Source organism: Zeus faber (genome assembly GCF_960531495.2).
Source record: "Zeus faber genome assembly, chromosome: 5".
In the NCBI taxonomy this organism is placed as follows: Eukaryota; Metazoa; Chordata; class Actinopteri; order Zeiformes; family Zeidae; genus Zeus; species Zeus faber.
This window is the reverse complement of record NC_137192.1, coordinates 9522308-9548913: the sequence shown is the minus strand read 5'-3', so window position 1 is coordinate 9548913 and position 26606 is coordinate 9522308. Positions and strand designations below refer to the sequence as shown.

The 26606-nt window shown below is 42.9% G+C and overlaps 1 protein-coding gene across 4 annotated transcripts; it reads left to right on the top strand.

The window, feature by feature from the left end:
- On the top strand, positions 1-26606 carry LOC307229886 (PHD finger protein 20-like). 4 transcript variants are annotated; one of them, XM_079999998.1, is made up of 17 exons: positions 1-89; positions 2145-2251; positions 4591-4771; positions 6335-6419; positions 6531-6607; positions 7086-7722; positions 10476-10526; positions 11684-11950; positions 12764-12949; positions 13105-13200; positions 14068-14223; positions 14639-14820; positions 17556-17655; positions 18446-18641; positions 20857-21322; positions 22125-22305; positions 25177-26606. In XM_079999998.1, exons 2-17 carry the CDS (start codon positions 2169-2171, stop codon positions 25317-25319), a joined length of 3087 nt encoding a protein of 1028 aa, XP_079856124.1. In that variant the 5' UTR covers positions 1-89; positions 2145-2168; the 3' UTR covers positions 25320-26606. The 4 variants fall into 4 exon arrangements, with proteins under 4 accessions (XP_079856124.1, XP_079856123.1, XP_079856122.1 ...); XM_079999997.1 differs by lacking the exon at positions 1-89 and adding an exon at positions 1806-1880 and having other exon boundaries at positions 4591-4762; XM_079999996.1 differs by lacking the exon at positions 1-89 and adding an exon at positions 1806-1880.

Genomic DNA, 26606 nt, shown 5'->3' with positions numbered 1-26606 from the left:
CAGACGGGAGACGGAGGCGGCGGTACCTGCGCGCCGGGATAGCGAATAACAACCGTTGACTGGAGAGAGCGAGAGAGAGAGAGCGAGGGGTAAGATCCGAAACGGTTTTCCGGTCCGTCGGGCATCGCATCCAAGTCGATAGAATCGGGAAGTCGGGCCGATACGGAGACGTATCAACATCCCTAGATTGTGTGGTGCCGCATGTGGTTCGGCCGGGGTGACGGCTTTGGAGTTCAAAACAAAACGCGTCGGAGGTATCGTTTGTATTTCATGGCGTTTACGTCGGGCCGGTTCCTGTGTGTGGCGTGTGTGTGTGAGCGCCCAGCGGCGGCGTCCCCGGGCCGGTTCGGGGCTCTCGCTGCGTGAGAAGTTTAAACCGCCGTGCTCGCACACGCCGTGTGGCCGTGGGCAGGAAACTATGAAGAAGTAGGCCCGGGCGCGAGGCCCCGGCGACGTCGAGTTGAAGGACAGCCCCGTCGGCCAATCGGGTCGCCCCGACCGGCCCCCCGCCGGGCGCACGGCCCAATCGTTTCCCCCACAAAGCGCCGACGTCGCCCTCGTTGTGCGCTTCGCACCCTCCTCCCACTTCGTTATAAAACGCCGGACAATAAACTGTCGTCGCCGTGTGGCGCCGGTCCGCGGTGGCTGGAAAAGCGCCGCTCAAGAAAACAGCCAACAACGCCGATCGATTCTTGCGATCAAACGTGTATCGGGTGCACCCGTTCTAAAAAAAAAAAAAAAACCGCGGCATCTTCTCACCACAGCACTGCTGACATTCACGCATCGAATATAAATACTCTTTTTGATCATCACGTTATTTCCACCCGGGGGACGGGACTCGTGGCCGTTGTATTTTATGGAAAAGCCGTGTCGCCGTCCGCTTGGGACAACTCGTCGCTCGCACATCTCTGGAGACACCTTGTTTCAAGACATAACAAAAGACGCCGCTGCCTCCGCCTGGGGAGGCTGTTTGAGGAGCCTTCGTTTTTGGATCCTGCTGCGGTGGCCTGGACCGTGTCTCAAGATCGCGCATTCCCAGTTATTGGTACGAAACAATCCCGGGCTGCGTTCCATTGTCTTCCATTGTTCCGGCGAGCGTGAAGCCGCCTGACTAGAGAACACGTGGGTCGCCGAGTCTCGGGAAGACTTCCGGTTTGTGAGCGGCGTTGAAACTGTGCCCAGAACCTGAGCGGATCGCCATTCTTTTCACGCGTTTCTATTCAAATCCGAGGGGAATTTCAACCTGCTATGAGAAATGTTGCAATAAATACGACTTGAATAAGGTGTGTTAGGTCTTTGAGTTGGTTTGAGGAATAATTTTATGTTCCAATGTTAAATGCCAATACATGTCTTATTTTGCATTAGGTGGACACGCGCTATTTCAAACCCTATTACAGTGGTGTGAAATGATCAAAACGTTACAATTCTATAGTTAAACGCAATTATTTGTTTGACAATTATTCATCAACCAAAATGTCTTGATTGTGGCTGCCCCCATGCCCCCCACTAAGGCGATGAGAAGTGATGGCAAACATGGTGTAATCGGGGGCTAAGTTCTGTCATGAAATTGCTGAGGGTGAGTGTGTATTTGGAAAGGATTATGATGAAGCATTATATTAATAGGTATAGGTATTTGTTCTACACTATCGGTTATAAAGCAACATCAAATGGAGATTCTATTCAAATCCTACTCTTGCACTGGAAGAATGTTTACAATAATGAAACCAGTTGCAAAATGTTCACAAATGTACTGCTGGTGTGTTTGTGCGTGTGTGTGTGTGTGTCTAATAGCTGTTTTAATCTTAGATCTGACCCAACTTTAACGTTCTGGCAATCGGAAGGAGCTGCTTGCTTGATAAATCACCATAATGACTGCGCAGGTGCAAGTTTGAGTTTTGTTACAGTCTTTTGTGCCTGTGAGATTTATCAGTGTCCTTGCGTTTATCAATGTCCTTGCATTTATTGTAATTAAAGCTAGACATAGCATGACATTAATATTGTGCCACCTAGGTCACATAGGCTGGATGTAGTGTGTAGTTTGTAACTTGGTGTGTGTGTGTGTGTGTGTGTGTGTGTGTGTGTGTGTGTGTGTGTGTGTGTGTGTGTGTGTGTGTGTGTGTGTGTGTGTGTGTGTGTGTGTTCAGGAAGCAAGCCTTGATGTGGACAGTATGAGTAAGACGCCCCCTAACAGAAGAGGGATAACATTCGAGGTCGGAGCTCAGCTAGAGGCCAGAGATAGCCTCAAAAACTGGTGAGTCATTTCCCAGTTTAGTGTTTCTACTGGTAGCTCTTCCCTGTCTTCTCTGTCATCCTCTTGGTTAGCAGGCCACCATGCATAGACAGCCAAATAAGAAAGGGACACATCATAGCTGAAACATGGGCGGGGCTGTTGGTTCCGGGAGTGTTGTTCCCTGCTAGAGATTTCATTCAAAACAATTGAGTTCAAAATTACCAAACACAAAATCACAAGACTTCCCTGCATGATGAAAGTATACTCTTGTTGGGCGATATGTAAAAATCTTCCTACCGGCCACAGTCAGCCAAACAACCGGAGATTGCCGATATGTTCATGTGCTTTGCAAACCATTATCACTGATTGGGCTCAGATAAAGTTCATGCTCATCGTTGCATCTTTTTGCAAAAATAATTTCCAACGTTGGCGTAGAAAGTCTCCAGTCTCCATCTCCACTCAGCCTTAGACAATTCTTTGCAACCATCATGCAGAAAAAAAACAGGCAAAACTTACGCTGGTCTAAAGCGTCAACACAATCCAAAAGCTACACATTGCTGATTGGATCTGTGCAATAATCTCTCCTCTGATTGATGGACTGTGGTGAATAGTAATGGAGCTTCTCATTGGCTGAGTGTGACATCACTCATTGTGACAACAAAGCCACTTGGTTTGCCACTTGTGTTTTCGCCAGGAAGTAAATGACAGAGAAGTGACGCATATCATTGTCGCGGTGACACACTAGGTTCCAAAGACTGTTTTTTAATTAGCAAAAATAAAGTACAAAAATCGGAAATAAATATATATCTTTCACTGATTGCTGATATACTCGTCCAAGCCTAAAGTATACTATACGATACTACAATGCATACATACATGCTAGATTTCCTTGCTAAATATTACTTGATTTCAGTTGTACAATGGCTAGTTTAATGGTTTGCTTCAGCCTAAAATTCAACTGCGGCAGACAATGTAGGTGGGGGATTTGGCGGTTCTTGATGCAATTCTCATCATGTCATGTAGTTTACTTGTCTACCAAAGCTAGCATGTACAGAACCTTGTACCTTTTAGACTTTTTTTTAATTTTACTTATTATTATTTTTTTTTAATAAACACTAATGCTAATTGTATACAGCGATTAGGGCTGCTCCCTGAAAGTCGACGAGTCAAATCATTAGGCGGAAACCCGTCAGTTGACTGATTCTTCAAGTCGAGCAGTTGTTGTTTTTTTCTGTCAGTGTGTAATACAATACAATAACATAACAGATAGAAGCTTACAAAATGCAAAGGGATAACATTTCAATGAGGAATTCTACATAAGGGGAATCATAAATATATTTTTATATGTGTGAATGGTTCGCGTCCGGACACAAACGTGAACACAGCTGTCTGTGCCCTGATCACCGTTCCCCGTTCCTCCAAATAAAACAACTTTAAAACTGTGGGGACAGACCACAGAGGAACAGGGCACGACACATAGGGGTGGGTTTCGATTTTAATGGTACTACTACTCTTACATTACTGCTTATCAGTCTGGTATTTTAACAGTACTCTCATCGGTTCTTTTAATTTTTTAGGAGAAAAACTAAAACAAATTAAGAGCAGAATTTTCTGGGTATTATGCATGGAGAGGGTGCGATGGGGGGGGAATCTGCACTTGCCATGCAATTGTCACTCTTTAAGAGCAGGGTCTAGTGCGTGTGTGAGAGCCAGGCAGTGGGAGCCGACCCGCCACCCTCACGCATATCTCTATTCGGGTGATGGGGGGAGAGAGAGGAGAAATGTCTTTTAATAATAGTGAAAATGCTTCTCAGATGAATATCTGAATCTTATTGCAAGTTAGAAACAGGTTATCTAGCCTAAACAAATAGAAAATACATTTTCTTAATTTCTCCAATACCGTTAACAGAACTGGTAATGTTGGCGCTTATTGATACTACAGTCTTTAATAATTTAGCCCCAGGGCCAGTTTAATACCAGGTCAGTCGGTACCTCCCGGCCGAATAGTCAAATATTCGCATTGAACAGCCGACTCAGATTAGACTGCAAAGTTCATAGTCGGGTGCAGCCCTAATACTGATTATTTATCCAGGAGAGTTCCATGTACATTTAGGTTTGGAAATACCCGAACAGGTGTTCACCTACCTAATGCTATTAGGGAAAAATGAACGAGATTTCTACTTCCAGAATGTGTGCTGTCATGTGTGCCCCAACGGCTTCTGGGGGCTTTTCACTGTCCATCCCTTCATTCTATGTTTGAGATGCCTTTTCAATGATTCATTTAACCTCTATTCCTTCTCTGTGGTGCTTGTGTTTATTTCTGTCCACACGTTTTACATGTGTCTCTTGCCTTTTTTCAGGTATGCTGCCAACATCGAGAAGATTGACTTCGATGATGAAAAAGTCCTGATCCATTACCGGCAGTGGAGCCACCGATACGATGAGTGGTTTGACTGGACGAGCCCCTACCTGAGGCCCGTGGAGCGCATACAGCTCAGGCGGCAGGGCCTGCAGGACGATGCCCCAGTGCCTGTAAGTGCAGTGAGTCTCAGTTTTGCCTCAACCTCTATTGTATACACACAGGCTTTTTACAGTAGAAATACTTGTGTCAGAGAAGGTTTTGCACTGTCTTCATCCAAATATGAACTGTTGCACTCGTGATGGGCAAATTCCTTTTTATTTTTAATTTTAAATTTTTTGCTAAACCATTTCAAACACTAGAGGGCCCATATAGAATTTCTGTGACCAACAAGCAGGCTGAGAGAGGATGCAGGAAGAGGCACGTGACGCAACATGGAGGGGAATGTTCATGGTGCTGCACTCAGTGTAGCCACACTGCAGCCTTGGAGTTATCTTTCTGCTGCAATCATTAGTCAAAGAGTCATGTGTTAAAATGGTGGTTTTATTTCTGAAAATGAAAATGATTTTGAAAATGAAATTTATTACTATAGTGTAAATATGACCAACAATTGATCAGGGAAGTGTCTTGTCATTTTCAACCATAGTTTGACATGACGTTCAGGAAAGGAAGTGAAATTTGATGGTTTATAATGTAGTTTTACATCAGTGTGCTTAGTTTTACAAGCTTCTCTATCGCTACACCACCACACTCCTCTACCATTAAAACCCAATAGGTAAGCTGAACAGAAGAACCATCTTTAATCGTCACACAGCACACCACACACCAACATGCACGCACACATGCACATGCTTTGGATGGTTTAACCCATCCTGGCTTGTCCTTCCCCCGGGGGCACAGCCATGAGCAGTGGGCAGCATTCGTGGACCCGGGGACCTGGTGATGAGTGTCCATCACACATCATCGCTGGTCAGACGATGATGTGTGTATGTTTTTGGTGGGGGTCCTTACTGACGTGAGGTGGAGGAAACCCCATGTGAGCACAGGGAGAACATGCAAACTCCACACAGAAAGGCTCCTATTTGGGAGCCACCGTGCCAACAATACCATGTGGTTACCACAGTATCCTGTGGTTCTGTAACCCCTCTCCTCCCTCTCACTCAACATCTGCTGGGGCAGTCATTCAGAGGTTGTGGGGAAAAGCTGAGTTTTAAAAAGTTTAATTGGCTTCTGAAAAACAATGATGATATTTTTTTATTTACTATTCTCCAATGTAATTGGAATGTCAAGGAAATAAATGGGTTTGATAGAAGCAGAACTTGGATTATAGGATCCATGCCATAGATAGAGCAACAATCTAATGCACAATGCTTTTTTTCATCGTGGCAGATGTGGTGGTGACTAAATAGGAAAAGTTTCCGCTTTTATTGAATTCGAACAGATTACAGAAGTGAGAATAATTTCCCAACAAAGCAAAAAGCAGAGCACCTCATCTGGTCCGAATACAGCATTAAATGGTTGCAAATGCACCCGGGTCCTGCTTGATGCGATGTGACTGATGGGGCTTATTTGCCAACATCACACCCTTTGCAATGTTACAATGTCAATGTTGAACCAAACATAATTACAGCCAATATAAACAAAATCAACTTCAATGGTTTAACACGATGCCATTCTTCAAACAAATTTCCTGAATTCACGGGACAGACACATCCTTCTAAGTCCTTCCTCTGGCCTTCCTTAAGGGGTTCCACGTGAACGACAAGGTCCTGGCCAGCTGGTCTGACTGCCGCTTCTACCCAGCTAAGGTCCTGGCTGTCAACAAAGATGGTGGGTTCTCCTTCACACCGTTTAACCTGTAACATCAGCCTTCAACATGGAGCCTGCGTTATGGAAACGTGCTCTTCATTAAGAATATCGATATCTCCCCCCCCCCCCCAGCATCCTTCACAGTGAAGTTCTACGATGGAGTGGTCCAGACTGTGAAGGGGATTCATGTGAAGCCTTTTGTTAAAGAGGTAAACTGAGTCATACCTTTATAGGACAATTCATTCATAAGTGACGTTAGAGCCATCGGTCTATGGTGGTTTACAGAGGGACTTGGCTATTTTGTAATAACTGCTGATGAAAGAATACACATGTATGTATTAGAGGCAAGCAATAGGGTATCTATGGATAGTTTCATAATCTGCGAAACCTGTCCTATATTTTACATATTGTATTGTGAACACAGCATCGAGCAACCAGCTGCGATTGCATCAATGATTGAGATGATAATCAGATTTCAAGTCAGGTTGCAAGAATATTTGCAACCTGACTTCAATATATGTATATTTTTATATGCAGCATACATATATTTATTTGGTTTTCAGGGGTCATCTTTTGCAGTACAACAAATAAGGACACTAGAGCTCCATATTATGCAGTCTTGGAGTCCACCTTGCCGTCTGTTTCCTATAATGTATACTTTTCTCTCACGCCCCTGCTGAAAAATAGAAGCGCAGCATCAACGGCGGGAAGTCCGGTAGCGTCCAGAGGAAGGTTCAGTCGGGCAGAGACAGGAGGCCCCCAGAGAACGGCTGCCCCAAGAACAAGCGGGCCCGCCGCAGCACGTCCGACCAGGAGGAGGAGGAGGAGGAGAGCAGCGGCGGCAGCAGCAGCAGCAGCAGTGAGGACGGCGACGCCTGGGAGGGGGCGCGGGCCATCGACAAGACCAAGGAGCACGATGGGGAGGCCATTAAAATGGAAGCGCCCGCCATCAAGCGGGAGCAGGAGGACAGTCAGCAGCAGCCTGGCCGGGACAGGCCAGTAGACACAGCGAAGCAGGACGGTCTAGTGAACGGAGTGAAGGCGGAAGAAGAAGAAGAAACGGAGAAAAAGCCTGACAAAAGTATTTTAAACGGAGAGGTGAAGACAGAGGAGATGGAAAGGGAGCTGAACGGATCCAAGCCATACACAGAGGAGTCAAAGCCATACATGGAGCCCACATGCCCATCGCCAGCGCAGGCGGAGCAGATGCCTGTCACCATGACAACCACAGAGGCCAACGGCATCGTGGAGCAGAAGCTCAGCAGCCACTTGGATAAGGCAAAGCCTGCGGAGGAGGTGCCGCCGCCTGCCCAGCCTGTAAAATGTAAGTGTCGTGGGATGTGACTCAGACACAATCTTCAAATTAGAGTGTAAAATTCATTAGTGAACAAGATGTTTATGCGGAGATATACCGTGAGAAACACGCTTATAGCGTAATGCACATTAATTCCAATAGGTGGGAGCAACTGCCAATCCCCATGTAAATAACATTATTTCAAATTACAGTTCTTCAATGAAAATAGTTTAAAATGGATGTAAAACTACTCACCCTGTTAACAGGTGAAGTTGTGCCAGACCAACAGTAAAAAAACAACAAAAACAAACACCTACTGTGCAAAATTTAGTGTCTGACTTCCAAAGGGCGGCTAGAACATGATTGTCACGGACCTTGATTATGTAATTTGGCTGCATTTGTGGAAAAGCCGTTACAATGCTTTATTTGTCCACCGGGGGGAGCAGTAGTTCAAATCGTAAAGCAACTCATGTATATGGCATAATCTTGTGTTTGTTTAATAAAAAATGTACGTGTTTCAGAATGGAACATATTTTAATTTTTTTCATATCTAATGGAATCAAGATATACATCTCTGATTTTAAAATTTTAAAGAATGAATGATTTGAAAGAATGATAGAATCAGTGTTTTCTTTTATCTTTTTTTTTTGTAGATGTATTTAATTGCGTTACACTGCGTAGCCATGTGTAACAGCTGTTTTATTTTACATAAAATAATTGTAAAATATTGCAACAAATATAATTGCAATATTTAATGTATCACAAAACTCCCCATATCGCGCGTTTTCGCACCACAGGAACTTTTTCATTGTTCGAAGGACTTTTTGAAAGAACAGTCCCTTTTATTGTGTCCGCACTGCAGGAAGTACTGTAGGAACCATCATTGTTCTTAGAACTCAGTTTTGAGCAACTTATTTAGCTCCTATTCCAAGGCAGGGACTGACCAGCACAAGATGAACGAACCTTCAGGGAGATAAGTGCCGGTGATGGGTCCAGATCTAAGACCATGGTCCTTCAGAGTCTGCCCGGCCGAGTCGCATCGCTCTGGGTGGGGACCAGCCCACGTACACTCAGCAGTAATTATTAAAAAAAAAAAGACAAATTTAAAGTATTTTTATTGTAGATGTATTTATTTCATTTTACAATGTTAATTGAATAAACAAAATCCCAGAGCAGGCCCCTGCTGTACAAACTTTTAAATTATAACTTGTAGATCTAATATAAGTGACGATTGGAGCAACTGGATTGATTATTATTTGCTCAAATATGTTCAGAAACAAATTTTAGTGGACTGGTAAGATGAAATCAATGAAAGTTAAGGAGTAAATACAGCACGGAACTCGTGGTGAAACCCTGTTGGATGACGTCACATCAGCATCGCCAGTGTCTAGTTCTCGGGGACCCTCCCCCAGGTCCTGTGGAAATACTAATTTGAGTATATAATTAGTATCTATCACTCCCCGTTGCTTTTCAGAACGACCACTAATGCACGCGCACACACACACAAATTGTAATTTATCATCCGTGCATTATGACAAATGATTGTATATTATTTGTATTTGTATTGCTGCATCACCCTTTATTGTCTCACATGTTTTTGCTGTTTTACCTATTGCTTTCTACCTTGTGTGTTTTGTGGGGGGGGTTTATAATCATTAGTATCAGAACCTCCCATTCTATAACTTTCACACAAGGGTACAGTACTTGTCTCTAATGGCCGCAGTACACCTTTTTTGAGTGACTACCGAAGCAAACCGCAGGTAAAGCCTTGGGCTACCTCTTTGTTTGCACTTAATGGCCGATCATTGTGTGACCCAACAGGTCTGTAAGGTCATCGCAGCCACTTTAAAAAGAAGGGAAACTGCTGTTAACATCATCTACCACTGTCACTGTAATATATCAAGTATTGCATTGCATACCTGTTTTGTTTAAGATGTCCACTATCAAGTTGACTCGCTGTCATTGTCTGCATTTTATTTTGTCTTTCTTTTAGATAAATACTTTTATTTAGATTTTTTTAATTGTTGTTTTTAGATACTGTTTAATACTCTTTTAAATACAGTTTTATTTTAATCACTAATATGCCCTTATTTTACTTATTATGTAGAGTTGAGTTGGCTCTGAGACTAAGAATCTCATTACTGGTATTAATGCTTGCATTGTTATCAACTATTTGACAGTAAACTTGAAACTATAATTACGTAGACCTAGTTTGAATGCTCTCATTACAAAGCTATTGAACTTTAATAATAATTAAAGTTCAATAGCATAACATCTTTTTAAATAGTAATTTTAAAAGATGAAAATAAAAAAACAGCTTCTATTTTGAAGCTAAAAAGCTGTGCAACATGTAGATTAAAATTAATTATTAAGACCTGTCCTCATTCATATGACAAGAAAACAATTTAACTTTGAAAGATGACCTCTGGTCAGTGTTCAAAGGACAATATCTCCGGTTAAGGGTGAAAATCAGAAATTTCTGAACATGATTGTGTTTTTGTGAGGCTAGCGGTATCTCATGGTGACACTGAAGTTGAATGAATAGGCGTGTTTACAGTTGAAATTAAACTCGCCCTGTCAGGACACATGAGAGGGAGGGGGCATTCCAGCCGGTTGGGAGCCGCCTGGTAGTTGGCTGGAAACTGGCTGGAAGCTGGTTGCAATTCGTCTTTCAACGGCTGGGATAGCCCTCTTCAAGGGGCTCCTACTGTATAGAAATACCCCGCCCAGGTATCAATATTTTCGAGAGTTTTTTTTTAATGTCTTTGCTCTTTCTTTCACAGCTGTTCGGAAGCAGGGCTTCCACAATCCCAACCGATTCAGCAGAGAACCATGTAAGTATCATTGCATCAGCATAAGGCTTTTTCAGACCAAAGAGTTCTGGGGACTCCCTGAGGGGCACTAGGAACTGGGTAGGCCCCCAGAGAATTAAATACCCTTTTAAGGACACTTTTTCTGGTTTCACTAGCACCACCAGTATGAAGGCTAAAGTGGCGTAAGCCAATCGGGTTTCCACACAAGTTCCGTGTCCTTTTTTGTTTATAAACAAACTTATTTCAGCTTATCAGTACACAAAAATATGTTTCTGAACAAATTTGAGGTGATAAATACGCAATGCAGTAGCTGAATCTTCACTCATATTTGATCTACATTTACATTACATTTACATTTAGTCATTTATCAGACGCTTTTATCCAAAGCGACTTACAATTGTTCAAACACCGACGGACGCAGCCATCAGGAGCAGTTAGGGGTTAAGTGTCTTGCTCAAGGACACTACAGCATGCTAGCAGGAGGAGCCTGGGCTCGAACCAGCAACCTTTAGATCACTAGACCACCAGCTCTACCGCCTGAGCTACCATCCCCACGTCTACAAGACGTTATTTAAAAGTTTGGTCCAACTTTCATAAGGCGCGCATTGGGACACTGCAGATTTTTTGTTTTATTCAATTAAATTCGTAAAATAAATAAACACTATTTATTTATTTATTTGGGGGGGGGGTTGCCGTGGCGAAATCAGGCGGAGGGTTGATGTATTTGTTCGTTTTTTACGTAGACTTAATGTTTTAGAGATTATTTGTGTGTTAATAAAGACATGTTTACTTTAAGCATCTTATTTTTGGCTTAGGTTGTTGGTTAACATTTTTCATGGGTCTTTAAATATGGCGGTTGCCAGTGTTGCTTCCGCTCATGTGTCCGACCAATCACCGTACACATACGTTACTTAAGGTTCCTTTTGTGCTGGTTAGTCCCTGCTCTGAAGGAGGAGCTAAAAAAGTCCCTCAAATACGGTGTTCCTCGACCTACAATCGTTCCTAGTTCCTGCAGTGCCAACACAAAAAGGGAGGGTTCCTCCAAAAGTTCTTGAAACTGAAAAATTTCCGGCGTTGCGAAAATGCCTATTGTCACAGCACATGCCCTCCCCCCCCCCACCCTCTTCTGCATCATTCAATGTCTTTTCTTCCTTTGTTCCTGTTCCTTCCTGTGTCAGTGTACCGAGTGATCAAGAACCAGCCTCCACCCGTCCTGTCCATCAATCTCGACCACAACCCGTTCAAGTGCACTGCCCTGGGGTGCACCAAGTCCTTTCGCAAGGCCAAGTTGCTGCACTACCACATGAAGTACTACCACGGGGACGAGCAGCCCCTGGAGGGGGGGCTCAGCCCCACCAGGGGCATCCAGACCAGAGCCTCCGAGAAGCAGACCACTGCCTCCGCAGAGACCCCCAAGCGACGCCGCACCATCTCCGCCTCCATGCGTGAGTTCCTCTCCCGTCAGGCCATTTATATTTATTTATATTTATCTTTATAAAATAATTTATATCAGATGTTGGATTTTTTTTTTTCCTCAGCTGTTAAAAGCAGCTGGCATGCTCACACTGCTTATATAAAGCTCCTTTCACACATAGTTCTCGGTAAATTACTGGGATAACCTTTCCAGCACTGCTAGTGAGTTTCAATATTCACACATGCAGCTACATTCTGGAACATTTCCGTCTTGTAACTTTTCAAATATGCCTTGATAATGATCGAATAGATGGGGCAAGGAACAGTTTAGTAGAAGCAGAGCGCACAAACAAAGCTCATTCACTTGCGCGCACAAAGACGATATATGTGGATGGATGCATGCAACATTTTTATAAAATGTATTTCTGCTGAAACACCGCAGGAAAAAATAGACAGTCATTTGCAAAAATTCATTAATCGAATCGGCCATGGAAAATCAGGATCGGTGTATCCCTAATATTCAGGAAGTTTGCGAGACAAGTAATGTTTTTCGTGATCCACTTGAATCAGAAACACATTTGGTATTAATAGGAACATTTTTACATGCTTGTCACGGCAATGTTACCACTTCCATTCACAACCCGGCCGTCTATGGCCATATCTATTTTTTTCGTAACATCAACACTGGCTTTTGTTCCCACATTACTCCAATTTGGAACATTGACAGTGGGTTTACAGCTTTCAGTGCAAGTGGGAAAGGGGTTTATGATAATCACACACAACAGGGTTAACAAGGCACGTCCCGCATTAATAATACATCCATGCTTCCCCTTCTCCACTGCTAGACCCTGGTGGCCCTACCCCTTCCTCCCACAATGAAGCGAGAGCCATGGGCAGGCGCACGTCAGCGCCCCCTACTGTCAACAGCCAGGGTCAGCAGCAGAGGGTGCTGCTGAGAGAGAAATGCAAGGAGAACCAGCTGGAAAGCCAGCAGCTGGAGAGGGACGCAGAGAGGAGTGGCTTCGACATCGGTCAGTTTGAGGACCGACTACGAAATCATTGCGCAATATGTGGTTTAACTCTGAATATATACTTTAATAATACCCTGCCTTCTCCCAGTGCATTGTTCAACTTTATTATTATTTTTACACCAATGTGCATTCTAATTGGCTCTCTTCTCCTGCAGTGTCGATGAAAGAGCGTCTGAAAGAGAAACCCAAACAGAAAGACTTCCTCCGCATTAAACTAAAGAAGAGGAAGAAGAAAAAGAGGGCCAAGTCGGGTAAGAAAGGGCTGGGAATTGATCAGTTACTCTCAGGGTACCGACCAAATAACAAAATTCCTATCTAGTACTGACAAATCCTGTGGTGTTTGAAGCCTAAATCTCTCCATTGAACCAAAGAAATGGAAACGTTAAGCTATGGTTTATTGCGGAACGGTTGTTGATCATAGTGGTGGGCCATAGAACCAGACGCATTGCTATGGTGAATGCATGGTCAATTATGCAGAATATCAAAGTAAAGGTTATCTGTACCAGTATCAAATTTATCAATGATACTCAGCCCCCTGTGTGTGTGTGTGTGTGTGTGTGTGTGTGCGCGCGCGCGCGCGCCTGCCCGCCCGTCCACTGCATGTCCGCTCCCACAGTGTGGCACTAGACTATCCACGCCTGGTGTGCTATCTGATTCTGTGTGGGTATAGTGATTGTGTTTTATTATGCTCTCTATGCATGTATGCTTTTCTCGGCTGGGCTGAATAGCCGCTGACCTCCTCTCCATGGTCTTTAAATTCCTAGCCTGCCCCCCCTCCTCTTCTTCCTCCTCCCTTTCCTGTACTGTTGATGAATAACCATCTTTTGTGTCACTGACAATGCCTGATCCAAACTTGGAACATAATATCTTGCCCCTTGTTTAAATTGGATGAAAGTGTGTTTCACACACACAGTCGTACACATTTGGAACGTTGCCCTTCACCTAATGGTCATCTCACTGTGTTAAACCTCTTTTCCTGTAACCTGGACAACAAGGATCATGCGAAAATAAAAAAGTCAGGCACGATCACTTTACCAGTTTGTCACCGCTAGACAACTAGACTTCCAAAGTTGACATCTTGTTCTGCGTCTGCCCCTCTTCCCTCCCTGCTTCAACAGACTACACAGGTAGTGAGGAGAATATTGACATCTCAGTATTGGGTCTACAGTCGAAATTGAATTTGCCACTCAAATTCCCCCTCTCACACAATCACAAGCCTGAGGCCTACGCCGGCAGGCCGGGATACAGCCACTCAGAGCAGATACATGTGGATGGTGGGTACCTCAGTGTGTTCTCTCTCTCTCTCTCTGTCTCTCTCTCTCTCTCTCTGTTCCTGGATGCTCTCTCAACCTATAATCGCTCTATCAGAAGATGCTTTATTCTACCTTGCTTTATGTTTGTTTGTGTCTAAGCAGCCTCGCTAATGTTTTACACCAGTCATGTGTCATGACATTGTGAATTACAGGAGGCACATAAATATCTCTATGGCCGTTTATTGGATCCCAAGCTGTTCCTTTTTTTTCCCATGGCTTGCTTCCTGCTTAAATTCCCCTCCTAGTCAGAATAACTTTCATTACAAAACCACAGCAGCAGAATACCGTCACGGAGGTCGTTTTGCGCTGACCTGTGATGCGCTGTTTCCACACCTCTGACCTGCATCTTTCGATTTTTCAATCCCTGTTGCCGTAGACGAGGACAGCCTCAGCGACTGGTCCACAGACAGCTGCAGCTGGAGCGACGAGGACTTTGGCGTGGATTTGGACGTCAGCAGCCCACCTCTGAGCGGGGACTCGGTCGCCTTGGATACGAGTGATCAGGAGATCGTGCGGTGCGTGTGCGAGGTGGAGGAGGAGAATGACTTCATGATCCAGGTGAGTTGTCTCCTCCAGAGTAATTTTATGAGATGGGTTTTAATTACTAAGAATCGTTTTTGTTTGTTTTGTTTTTGAACATTTCATTGTTTATAATAGATGCTAAACTTCCCAGAAAACGCATCTTTCCAACTCAGGCACTAAAGCCTTATTTTCGGCCACAGATTGTGATCAGCCAATATTCATTCTAAATAGTGTGATCGGTATAAAGGCCGATCAGATGACGCAAGACAATTTTTTTTCGTCCCCCGCTATGCTTCTTTTTATACTCTGTACATAATCCCCCTATACTCCTGACAAACCTGTATTTATAACCTTACCTTGTTGTACATAATACATCTCTTTTGCCTACATAACTGCACAGAAACACTGTACTCAAATAGCACTTTGGTATTTAAATGCTTCTTTTGCACTTCTGGAAGGACGTCAACTGCATTTCATTGGTTCTGTGCCTGTACTCTGCTAGTGACAATAAAGTTGAATCTAATCTAATTTGTGGCGGTCTGCCACAAGATCAACAGGGACTGCCACATATTAATTTTCTATTACTATTTAAACTAAAATCTTTTTTTCCCGACTCTCACTTGCACTGACCTCTCTGTGAATAAATAGCCCCTCCTCTCCATGCACACTAGAGATTAGATCGGCCCAAAATCAAGCTCGCCCTGATGCAAGTCCGGTTTAAAACCTTAATTTTCTTAGTAAGTTGGCTGTTTATAAGTAAACTAACACAGAGTTGTTTGAAGGACTTCTTTCTAGAATTTCTTGCTGGATCTTACTGAATAGTCTACCTCCTCTCGTGGAAGACTCATAATGAAAGAATCATAACATCATCAGACTTTGCGGATCACCAAGAAATTTGAATGACAGAAATCTTGTCAGAATTACGCACGGGATCTGAATGAATAAATGAACTGAAGTGTGCGATATTATAACACAGAATCTTCTAATACATATAACATTCTGATTATCACAATTATAATAATATGTGAAATAACTCAGAATTGGAGTGGAGCTTTTTCTCTTCGGCGGTGTGCCGTACACGCCACGGATTGCACCTCCTCCACTGTCCCGCAGGGGACAGTGGAGAGGGAGCGATCTGCGGTGTGCGGCGCTGCACTGTCTCAACAGATGTATTTATTTTCGTTTGATTCCTACTTGTGTGAAACACAACTGAGTTAAGGGACAGATCACTGCGTAATGGAATAAACGAAACAAAAAACCTGCATGTCCCCACAGTCCCATGGCGCGTCATGCACGTCTCCCTGTTTCTTTCCGTTGCTATAGGACTTAATTTAGTGAAAACTGGATGATTTTTGTGTACATACTTGTTGATAATTAATCCTGCATTTCTGTCACGGGGAGACTTTCCCTACCAGGCTTTAATATGACGCCGTTGGCGTGCAAATCAGTATGTACTTCTGCTTACGCTGAGGACATCAGTTGAGTTGAGTAGACTGTCCTTCAATGTGGCCCAGGACACATTTGCGTTTACACTGCTAAAAGAACCTGCCAGGCCACCTCCCAATGTGGTCTGAGTGATCGGCGCTCAAATCGCACTGAGGATGCATTAGGTGCATTTAAACCTGGCATCAAGCTGTCCATTTGTGATCATCACCAAAGACTCATGTTAATGCCAGCTGTAAATGGGTCTAAATCCAAAGCTTTGCCCCCCTTAAGATAGAGAGTGGAGTATGTTGCACATACATTTGTCTGACAACAAATAAAAAAGTTGTCAATTCATGATACTTTCTCCTCTGTTAACTGTAATACTTAATGAACAATGTTGTTAAGAATAGTCAAATAAAAAAAGAATGCTTCATGATAAATAAAGGCTTCAGATAGACCCTGTGAACGGTATCTGCCAATACTGCTTCTAGCAATGGGTGAACGGTGATCGGCCCCAAAAAGCCTGACTGGAGCACCCTTCATTTTGATCATCTATTACATATACATGTGATGGGATGGACAACTATATCCTAAAATGGCTGCCACACAAAAAACATACTAGGGGTTAAATTAATTGGCATTAAATAACATTTTGTTTTGTTTTTATTCCACAAATAATTTATTTAAAAACTGCTTTCTCTATTATCAGTGATGGGGTTATGCTCGACAGACCTCATCAAATATTATAGAACATTAAATTATCAGTAATAAATAATATCACTACCAGCTTTTGAATTGAGGTCCTCTGAAGGCCTAAATTATGTTACTTCCTCTTTATGATGTCACTGTCTTTACGATGTCACGTAAAGCAACAGTTTCTTTGTTTTGGAGGGAAAATAAGTTAATGCAACGGGGGGAAGCAAAACTGAGGGACAGATAAATAATCATATTTTAATAAAAAAAAATAATGTTTGGATATTTTATTAATATGTGGATGGGGGAAATAACTTCTGAAAATAACAAAATTGTGATGGCAATATATATTTTATTCTACAATATGAGTGATTCAACTTCCATGACCCTATATATGGACAAAAATAAACTATAGTCTTTTGAGAAGGTAATCGTTCATAGCTTGGCAAAGATGTTGGCAGATTATTGTGTTTTAAAGACTTAATTAAATGTTGGGGACCCAGCTGGCACTCTTTTCATGGAATGACTCCCAGTGATGCCAAAATGGACAGCAATTTACCAAGAAATGCAGTTCTATTTTAAGGCTTTCAAGCGAATTATTGTCTGAAAAGAGTTGCAGCACTTTTTGGGTAATGTGTCTGTCCTTTGTTCAGTGTGAGGAGTGTCTGTGCTGGCAGCATGGCACCTGCATGGGGCTTCTGGAGGAGAACGTTCCAGATAAATACGCCTGCTACATCTGCAGAGACCCACCAGGTGAGTGGGTGGGAACACTTCTTATACATAGCAAGATTAATCAATTAAAGGTAGAATAGTTTATTTTTATCCATAAATTAATGTCAAATATAGCGCTGAAATGTACCGATAGTGGCAGCTCTGGTCAAATACTGTTACAAAAGAGAACTCTACTCTATTTTTATTTCAGTACCAACTCATTTTTATGAGTCGATCTGCAGATCTGATGACAGGCTATTTGTATCACAATATTTAAAAATAGAAATTTACAGCACTGTGGTTGTCTATGAATACCCAGCATAATTGAAGGCTGTAATTTCAGGTTTTGCTCAGCTTTCGAATCGTGCACCATGACTTGACACGTATGTCAGTCACTACAGAAATGCGATGAAAACAAGAGCTAAGCAAAAGGCCTTGCATCACAGTGTTGAATGACTCAGCCTTGAAATGGCCTTGAAATGGCTACAAAACACAGCCTAGTGCTGACTGAAATACAGCAAGTAATAGGTGATGGAATATTTACTTTTGAAATCACATATCTCATAATCTCACAGGATCAAGATCAGTGACCACCAGTGCAATTACTACAAATCACTATAGTCTGTATAATGCTAGAGCAGTGTAATTAGGGTTTAGTTCATCTGGGTTTTTGTTATATAAAATGCCTCCATCGTCAAAAAAAACCCCAACTAAACCTCAATCAATTATTTCCTTTTTCCATCGGTCCAGTCGGGAGAAAACATCTCTACTTTTGTTAGGCGTTTTAAGGACGGTGCTTTGTTCCATTCTTTCCCCACGTGCCGCATCCCAGGTCAGCGGCAGAGCCTGCGCTACTGGTACGACCGCGAGTGGCTGGCGAACGGACACATGTACGGCCTCTCCTTCCTGGACGACAACTACTCTCACCAGAACGCCAAGAAGATTGCCGCCACTCACCAGCTGCTGGGCGATGTGCACCACGTGCTGGAGGTCCTGAACGGACTGCAGCTCAAAATGAATGTCTTGCAGTGAGTGCCTTACACCTCCTGAAGAGATCTTGCAACCCCGTCGCTAATTCCACATTTTAGCCCGTACACGGTCAGGTTCATTGTTGTGCTGTGTGGTTACTCTGTGACAGCTGATGTTACTTGTTCTTGCAATAACTGTGACAAGCAGTCAGACCGACTGCTACTGAGAAATGTTATTTTCGTAAGTTGGATTGGTCAAAAATGTATACTAAATGGCATGTCCTTGCAGACCGGCCAACCTGCACTCATTTTGTCTACCAACCACGCAATCCTTAGTCAAACTACACAGGTATGAAATGCCAGCTGAAACCACGCCAAACAAATATGTTATTGTAATTTAATTACGGAAAACAATCAATTAATACAAAACAATACCGTACATTTATTCATTATTTAAACAGCATTCCTTGGATTGGCCGAGATGCTATGATCTTGTGCTTGTGGTTCTGTAAGCCCTCCCCTTTCCTCTCCTCTCACTCACTCAACATCCACTGATACGCAGCAGTAATTTATTATCCACTGAGGTGTAACGCTGCATTGCTGAGGTAAAATGGGAAGTGGGGGAGTAATAATCATACACAAAAATGTGACTTTAATTTTAACATAAAATGTGAGACGCACCAATCTATCAACCGGTTTTGACCTGTGTCAGATGTATCCGATTCTGTGCCTGTCAAATTTACATGCCCGATACTGTGCTCATGTACTCGTACTCGTAAAAATGCTCCGATACTCAAACCCAATACCAACATAATGTAACGTAGTTGCATAGTTGACACTCAAAAAAGAGAGCCAAAGAAAGAAAATGCTAGCTATTTGGAAGTACTTTCTCATACTTTCTCAAATACAGTACTCATTCTATCGCCTGACAATATTCCAAAATTGTGCAGACTGTATTTATTCTTGTCACTGCAGCGGAGCGTCTGCTCTGGTTGTTCCTAGTGCACAAGCTCAGATTGTGATGAAAAGTTTGACTCTTTTTGAGACTGTTTTCTGGACGAGTCACTCGGTAAAATGAGTCGTTCCAATGGATTAATGCACAGTGAGCTCCAGTGTACGAGAGTAAGAAGAGTTGCTCATTTATTATTTTATTTATATGATATTTTTTGGCATTCTCATGCTTTATTTGATAGTGACAGTGCAGGGAGAAAGGGAAGGCAGGGGACACATGGTTGGCATGATAACAGAATTGGGTATCGGCAATGGAGAATTACTGGACGCACACCAGTTTATCCGTGTGTTGTTTCCCTGACGGCAAAAAGCACAGTCTTGCACCCTGATGCACTGAACAACAGAGAGACTTTTAATAGGGGATGACAATGCTGTGCCGGAATCGAACCCGGGTCACTGTGTTAAGGATACAGCCTTGTTATACAGTTACACTCTACCCAGTGAGCAACCGGGGCACTCCTTGGATTCCCTGAAAGGACCTGGTTGAATATAAATGTATATTTGCACTTAAAAATTAAAGACACTTTCATCTGAAGTTTGAACTGAACACTTCCATGTTAGTTATATGTTGTAAAACTCAGTGGGAGTTACAGGTTGCATTATACTGAAACTTGGTGACAGTCTTATTTTATTGGAACTTAGTTAGTTTCATGTTCTGTTATTGTTCCATAATTAACAATAATAAACTGTGTTAAAATCAGCAATCTTGCTTTTGTGGTAACTAAGAATTGCAGCAATAGGCCACCTGTGCAGCTGTCCTATCATGTAGGTGTGATCAGGTCACGTGATGTATTGGTCATTGACGTACAGTAGATATACCCAATGAGACCAAATGATGAGAAATTTTGATTTCTCCCATCACGGTAAACAAAATCATGACCTATAAACTCTAAATGATCGGAGTCGGCAGGTCATGAAATTGGAATCAGCCAAGAAAATTGCAGTTGGTGCATCTCTAGTTGGTGAACATGTTTGGCAACTTTATGAGATGATATTATATGAGATAATATATTTCAAGGGACGGGAGTCATTTAGCCGCAGTAACTCCCCATTTCCACTATTGTGGAACTCACAATACTTTCCCAAGGTTGGCAGATCTGTATGTGTTTTTTACCGTTTTGTGGGGAGGGTAGTGTTCTCGAATGGTTCGACATAAGAGTAACAGGGTAAAGGAACCTGTTCTGCAACTCGTGTGGGCCTATTCCCAGTGATCATACAATGGCGGCGCTTCTTACATGTGAGGGGTCTGGTCTTTGCTTCTCAGGAGCAGGCCCCACCCCGACCTGCGACTGTGGCACCAGCCCTGGCGGCAGTCAGAGCGCATCTGGAAGAGCTTCGACTCGTGGCCAGGCAGCGATGGCGCCCCCTCGCCGGCGGCGCCAGACGAGGACGCAAGCCGTGGAGAGATCCTGATGTCCAATGCCCTGGAGAAGCTGGGCCGAGCGGCGGCGGCGGGGGGGGGCTCCTCCGTCTCGTCCTCATCCTGCTCCTCGTCCTCCTCGCCGCCGCACTACCTCTCCTTCCGCGACTCGTACATCAGTAGTGAGCACTGCTACCAGAAGCCCCGCGCCTACTACCCGGCCGTGGAGCGGCGGCTGGTGGTGGAGACGCGGCAAGGCTCGGAGCTGGAGGACAGCATGCGCAGCACCGAGGACCTGCTGGAGCGGGAACAGCGCTACGGCGGCCTGCTGGACGTGCACAGGCCCAAAGCCCTCAACACCTCCAGCAAGGTGGGGCTCTCTGCCATCGCAGGCTGTCGATGTAATCCACAACCAAATGGTTGCAAAGAAGCCAGAATCAAAACCCATAAATGAGAGCTGGAAAAACACTTGTCGCACAAACTCAAACGGTACTTGCTACACCACTTGTGTTCTCAACTAGGGTGTAGATTAGATTAAAAAAATAATAATAAATAAAAAAAAGTTGAATAATATTGTTAATAAAAAAACAAAAGCAATAAAAATAAATTAAAAAAAACACAACTTAAGATGTACATGCATTCAAAGCAAATAGTGCTCTGCTACCCAACTGACTGGCAGGCTTCTTTATCGTATTGTTGCATTGTCCTACTGTCTTCGTGCTCAGTTGATTCAAAGCCTGTCGAAAACCGCTGTAGATCCCGCTGGCTTTTATGAAATTGGCAATTTTGAGGAAAATTGTTGACATCCATTCAGTGCCCGATTTAGTATTCAGCTGAACCAGCTAGCTTCTCAGCGCTGCGAGGAGCTGTGAATTATTAATGACACATGGAAAAGCCAGCCGTGGGTCTTGTCATACTCACGGACATGTTGGTGGAATCTGGATGAGGCAGAGAACTTCTCTTCGAGATGTTGAGATGAGAGATTTCATCAAGTTGTTTGATTGTCCAGCAAACTCTGAAACTGTCTTTTTTTATTTTATCTGTTTTATTATTAGTTAAAATACTTGTTAATACTTAAGAGCTCATGCAGCCGACAGCCCACGGACAGTGACCAATGTAGCGGAGGGCTTTGCATGGACGCGTGACATCTTCATTCATTTTCCTGTCTCCAGGTATCGAACGCCGGCCGGCTGTCCCAGGCTGAGGTGAAGGAGGAGCGGGGCCCGGGGGGCGGTGCGGTGCCGGATGACAGCAAGCAGCATCAGCAGTGGCAACTCAACCTGCTGGACCACATCGACACGGTCCAGGACGAGGTCTCTCACAGGATGGACTTCATCGAGAGGGAGCTCGATGGTGAGAAGTTCCCAGCCAACCCATTCATGTTTTACATCCTAATTAGGATCTTGTTTCCTTCCCAGTTTGGTTGGCATGACAACAGAATTGGGTATCGGCAATGGAGAATTACTGGACGCACACCAGTTCATCCGTGTGTTTTTTCCCTGACGGCAAAAAGCACAGTCTTGCACCCTGATGCACTGAACAACAGAGAGACTTTTAATAACTTTAGTAAATTCCTTAATGATGAAAAGTACAAGTTGGCTATACACTTGACTTTTGGAGATGTTGGACGTTGGAACCCCCCTCGCGCGCCTTCCTACTTGTCCTTTCCTGTCATTCTTCCTCTTGGCAATTTCTTTTATGAATTTTACTGCCTGGGTAGGGCTGTGACGATACAATTTTTATTTTTATTTTTTTTACTGTGATGAAAAAGCAAAGTCACCCCAGGGATTGCGGTTTAGCTACGAGGGGGCAGCAACACTGTACCCTAGTGCTGTAACGGAACATAGTGATCCGTACAGATCGCCCTCTGCGGTTCGGTACGCATGTGATCCTCGGATCAATTGCAAAATTTAACCATCATAGTGAAGTACAGTATGACTGCCGCTGTTACTTTTTAAAAGTAATAATTCCATAAATCTCGATGCAAAGTTGCAGTGAAAAGAAGATGGACAAGATGTTTTACCCTGAAGCGCGATGATTGGTTTACAGTACGTTGCGCAATGTTGCTACTACTTTCAGACATATCGTGAAGAAAATGTCACCGTTATGCGTCTACTCGTCCGCCATATGGGAGCGGTTCAGATCCGCTAGTAAACAAATACGATGTGTATTGGGAGATGCACACTTCTCTGCAAAACCGACTTGCTAAATTCGGAACAGATTTTCATGAAATTTAGTTTGCTATAAACATGGGAAATTTAATATGATACTGGCTACTTCATGATCTGGCTTCTTGTTATTAGGAGTCATAACATTAGGGGTCCTGACATTAGTTATGTTATGATCCCTATTGTTATTGCTCGGCAGCCCTATTGTTATAGTTGAGGTGAAAATTCTCGAAATTTTGAAGCCTAAAAAATATCTGGAACACTAACTTGGGCATAACACACGCACACGGTTGACGTCTTGTTTGAACCACGCTGTCACAAACATCTCGTGGTTGAGATCTCATCCAAATCGATCCACATACGTTGCAGATATTAGCAAAAAACCAACCACATTTAGATCGATATTACAGAGACAAGCTAATGCATTTGATGTCGAACCCGGGTAAAACGATCTGGAAGACGTACTTCGGCATAAGCTGCGAACACAGTTAAGGTGCAGTTTGAACCACTGTCACAAGGATCTTGTGGTTTAAATTTCATCCAAATCGATCCACATACAGAGCAGATATTAATGAAAAACCGAACAACTGACTGAAATATTCAGTTGGTCTTGGTTAACTGACATGACATACGTCTCGTTCTAAAATGAACGAGATGACATTTACAGTAAGACGTGTATGACGTCATCATATTGTTTATTATAAATGTAAAGATTCCAATTGAGTTTTCCAGTGTGCGTCAAAACTCAGTCACTCTGTACTTGTTCAATGTTACAAAACTATCGATTTCTGTTTATTTATATAGCTTCTTACCTGGTAGATCTGTTGGATTGATATTTTAAATCCGTGGTCCACATTACTTTGCCGGATTAATGAAAAATACAATAAAAAGTAATCCTTAAATCCTAAAAGATTTGTCAGCGCGTCCGCTCGAAAACACTGAAATGTGTGACTGAGTGATGCGTTCAAGATCCAGCAAGGTGTCGGAAAGAATAAAATCTGTGCAATGGTAATTACCCACAGAAATACCACAACGTTTTTTTGTATTTCATGAAAACGTATCTTACTGAAAATGTAATCCAAGGAAAAGACCAAACAAATAAATGATGTGTATTTGAATTAAATTCAGTAACTGGGGGCAGATCTAATCATATTTTTTTCATACACTACCATGTTTAAAGGAAGAAGGTATCATATGTGCCTCATATTGCACTTTCATTTAACAATTTATTGTTGAATATTTTAAGATTTAATTTAAACATTGGATATCTTGAATGTATTTTTCATTTAAACCATTGGCAGAAGTTCCTTGCTTAATATCTCCCCCTTTTTTTTTTTTTTTTTTTTTGCTGACCCAAAAAAATTCTATGATCTTTTTTTTTTTTTTTTTTTGGACTTTACAGTCTATTAATGCTATTCAAAAACAAGTACAAACCGCATCAACTGTATGGGCCTTATCAGAAGTGGCGTTATTTTACACAATTTGAGAAAAAAGTAGAATGCTAGTTGTGTGGGATGAAGCTGTCTTACCACTGTTCTACTACTGTGATGTGGAGTCGTTTGGAATTCACAGCTAGACGACTAATTGACTGAGATTCTTTTTAGTTGTTAACCACTAAATAAATGTTTAATGCCCATCCCTCCCTTTTCATGTGTGAATTGTCCACAACGCGATCACAGCTTATGCAGTTATCGTCACAGCCCTAATTGTGGTGTGGATTTTATTTTATTTTTTATTTTTTAAGTTGTGTGGTATTCCTCATTGGACATTGTAATGCAGTGTCCCTCATGCATTACATCGCCTATGCCTGATGCTGAGGCTTTTGTCGTTTAAAATGTTTATTTATGATTTATAAGGAAAGTTCCTAAATAAAAGCAAGCTGCTTCATTTTGAAGCATTTGGAACACAGCATGTTCCAAAACGGTGGCAGTCAGAAGTGACCCCGTACAAAAAGGCATGCCTTCCCGAAAATAGATTAAACAAAACGAGCATACAGTGGCTCGGGAAGTTTTAGATCTACGTAAATCTCTACCTGACGTGTGGTTTTCTCTCTCAGTGTTGGAAAGCTGGCTGGATTACACTGGGGAGCTGGAGCCTCCGGACCCTCTGGCCCGGCTGCCTCAGCTCAAGCACCGCGTCAAGAAGCTGCTGGCCGAACTGAGCAAAGTGCAGCAGATCTCCCTGTGCAGCTCCACATGAGGGTGCCGCGGAGCATCGCTGGCCCACAGCCGCCGCAGCGCGCAGCGACAATGCAGAGAATGAAGCCCGACGGGCCGCCCGCTGGGAATGACGACTAGAAATGGATTAAAAACCCGAAACGACGGCACAAGCGGCGGGTTCGATGCTTTCCTTGTGCTGCAACTCCGGCTGCCGTTTTTCTCCTTTGTCTGAACCGCACGTGCCGTGGGTAGGGGTGGTGGAATCCAAATGCGACAGTCAAGTGGTCATATGAATAATTCTAGTTATATGAACATGTACAGGAGCGTAAGCATCATGTATCAGGATCAAAAACAAGAAAGTAACCTCTAAACTGCAGGAGAAAGTCCGTAAGGCCAGGTTTTAGTGCCGTCCGCGGTTCTTGTCCGACTTCAAACCCTAGAAATGCCTTTTTCGTCTCAGCTGCTGGTGGAAGTTCACTCTGGTTTATCTCAGTACACAGTGCTTTAAATGCAAAATCTTTATATTCAAAGATCTCAACGAGGTTCCTAAATCCACTTAAATCACTATAAACTCTCACCCTTTTTCTTTTTCCCCTCAGACGATATTAAACACAGTCCTTAGTTCACGTGTCACGTCATACTGTGATTGAACTCTTCTGTCCCGCTGTCGATGTGACCAGGACATAACTTGAAGACATTCTTTATAGCTTTCGAACAGCAATTACTCCAGTAACCGCTCCTTCTGTTCGCGACCTACAGTACTCGAGGGTTACTTTTACTATACACTGTGAAGTCATTTTAGTCTGGAAGCAAGGATGTTTCGGATATCGGTTAGTTTTTTGTTTATTTGACCTTACCGTTTTGCTTTTTGCTTCTACAATAAATCCCTGTTATTGGTGTAACTATTATATCAGTTAACCTTTAAGTGTTTGTCTTTAATGATGGCCCTTTACTCCCATTGGCTCTTGCATTGTCGTTGCTGTAGCATTTGACCTTTGACCTGTATGTTGAGTTGTCTCTTCTAATCCTAGCATCTTGTGCCCTGTCGTCGGTGACAACTACTTCTCTGACAATTTGTATTGTTTTCCTTCCTAAATTCCATTTCACTTGTTTATTTGCAGTATTTTTTTTTATTCTTTGTAAATAAGTCATTTGAAAAACATGTGCTCTTCTTGGGATCTTTGTATTGAAAAGAAAAACTATCATTAAAAGGATAATATTGTATGCTACTGTACTGTAAATGTATGGCTTGGAAGCAGGAGCTGTGTTAAACAATGCAAACAGAATTTGCTGGTACACAAATAAACTCTTATTGTTATTGAGTCTA

Excerpts from the sequence above, each read along its gene's own strand:
- LOC307229886 (XM_079999996.1), top strand. Across the intron at positions 7,723-10,475 it reads GCCTGCCCAGCCTGTAAAAT|CTGTTCGGAAGCAGGGCTTC; the intron begins GTAAGTGTCGTG and ends TTTCTTTCACAG. Across the intron at positions 12,950-13,104 it reads GAGGAGTGGCTTCGACATCG|TGTCGATGAAAGAGCGTCTG; the intron begins GTCAGTTTGAGG and ends CTTCTCCTGCAG.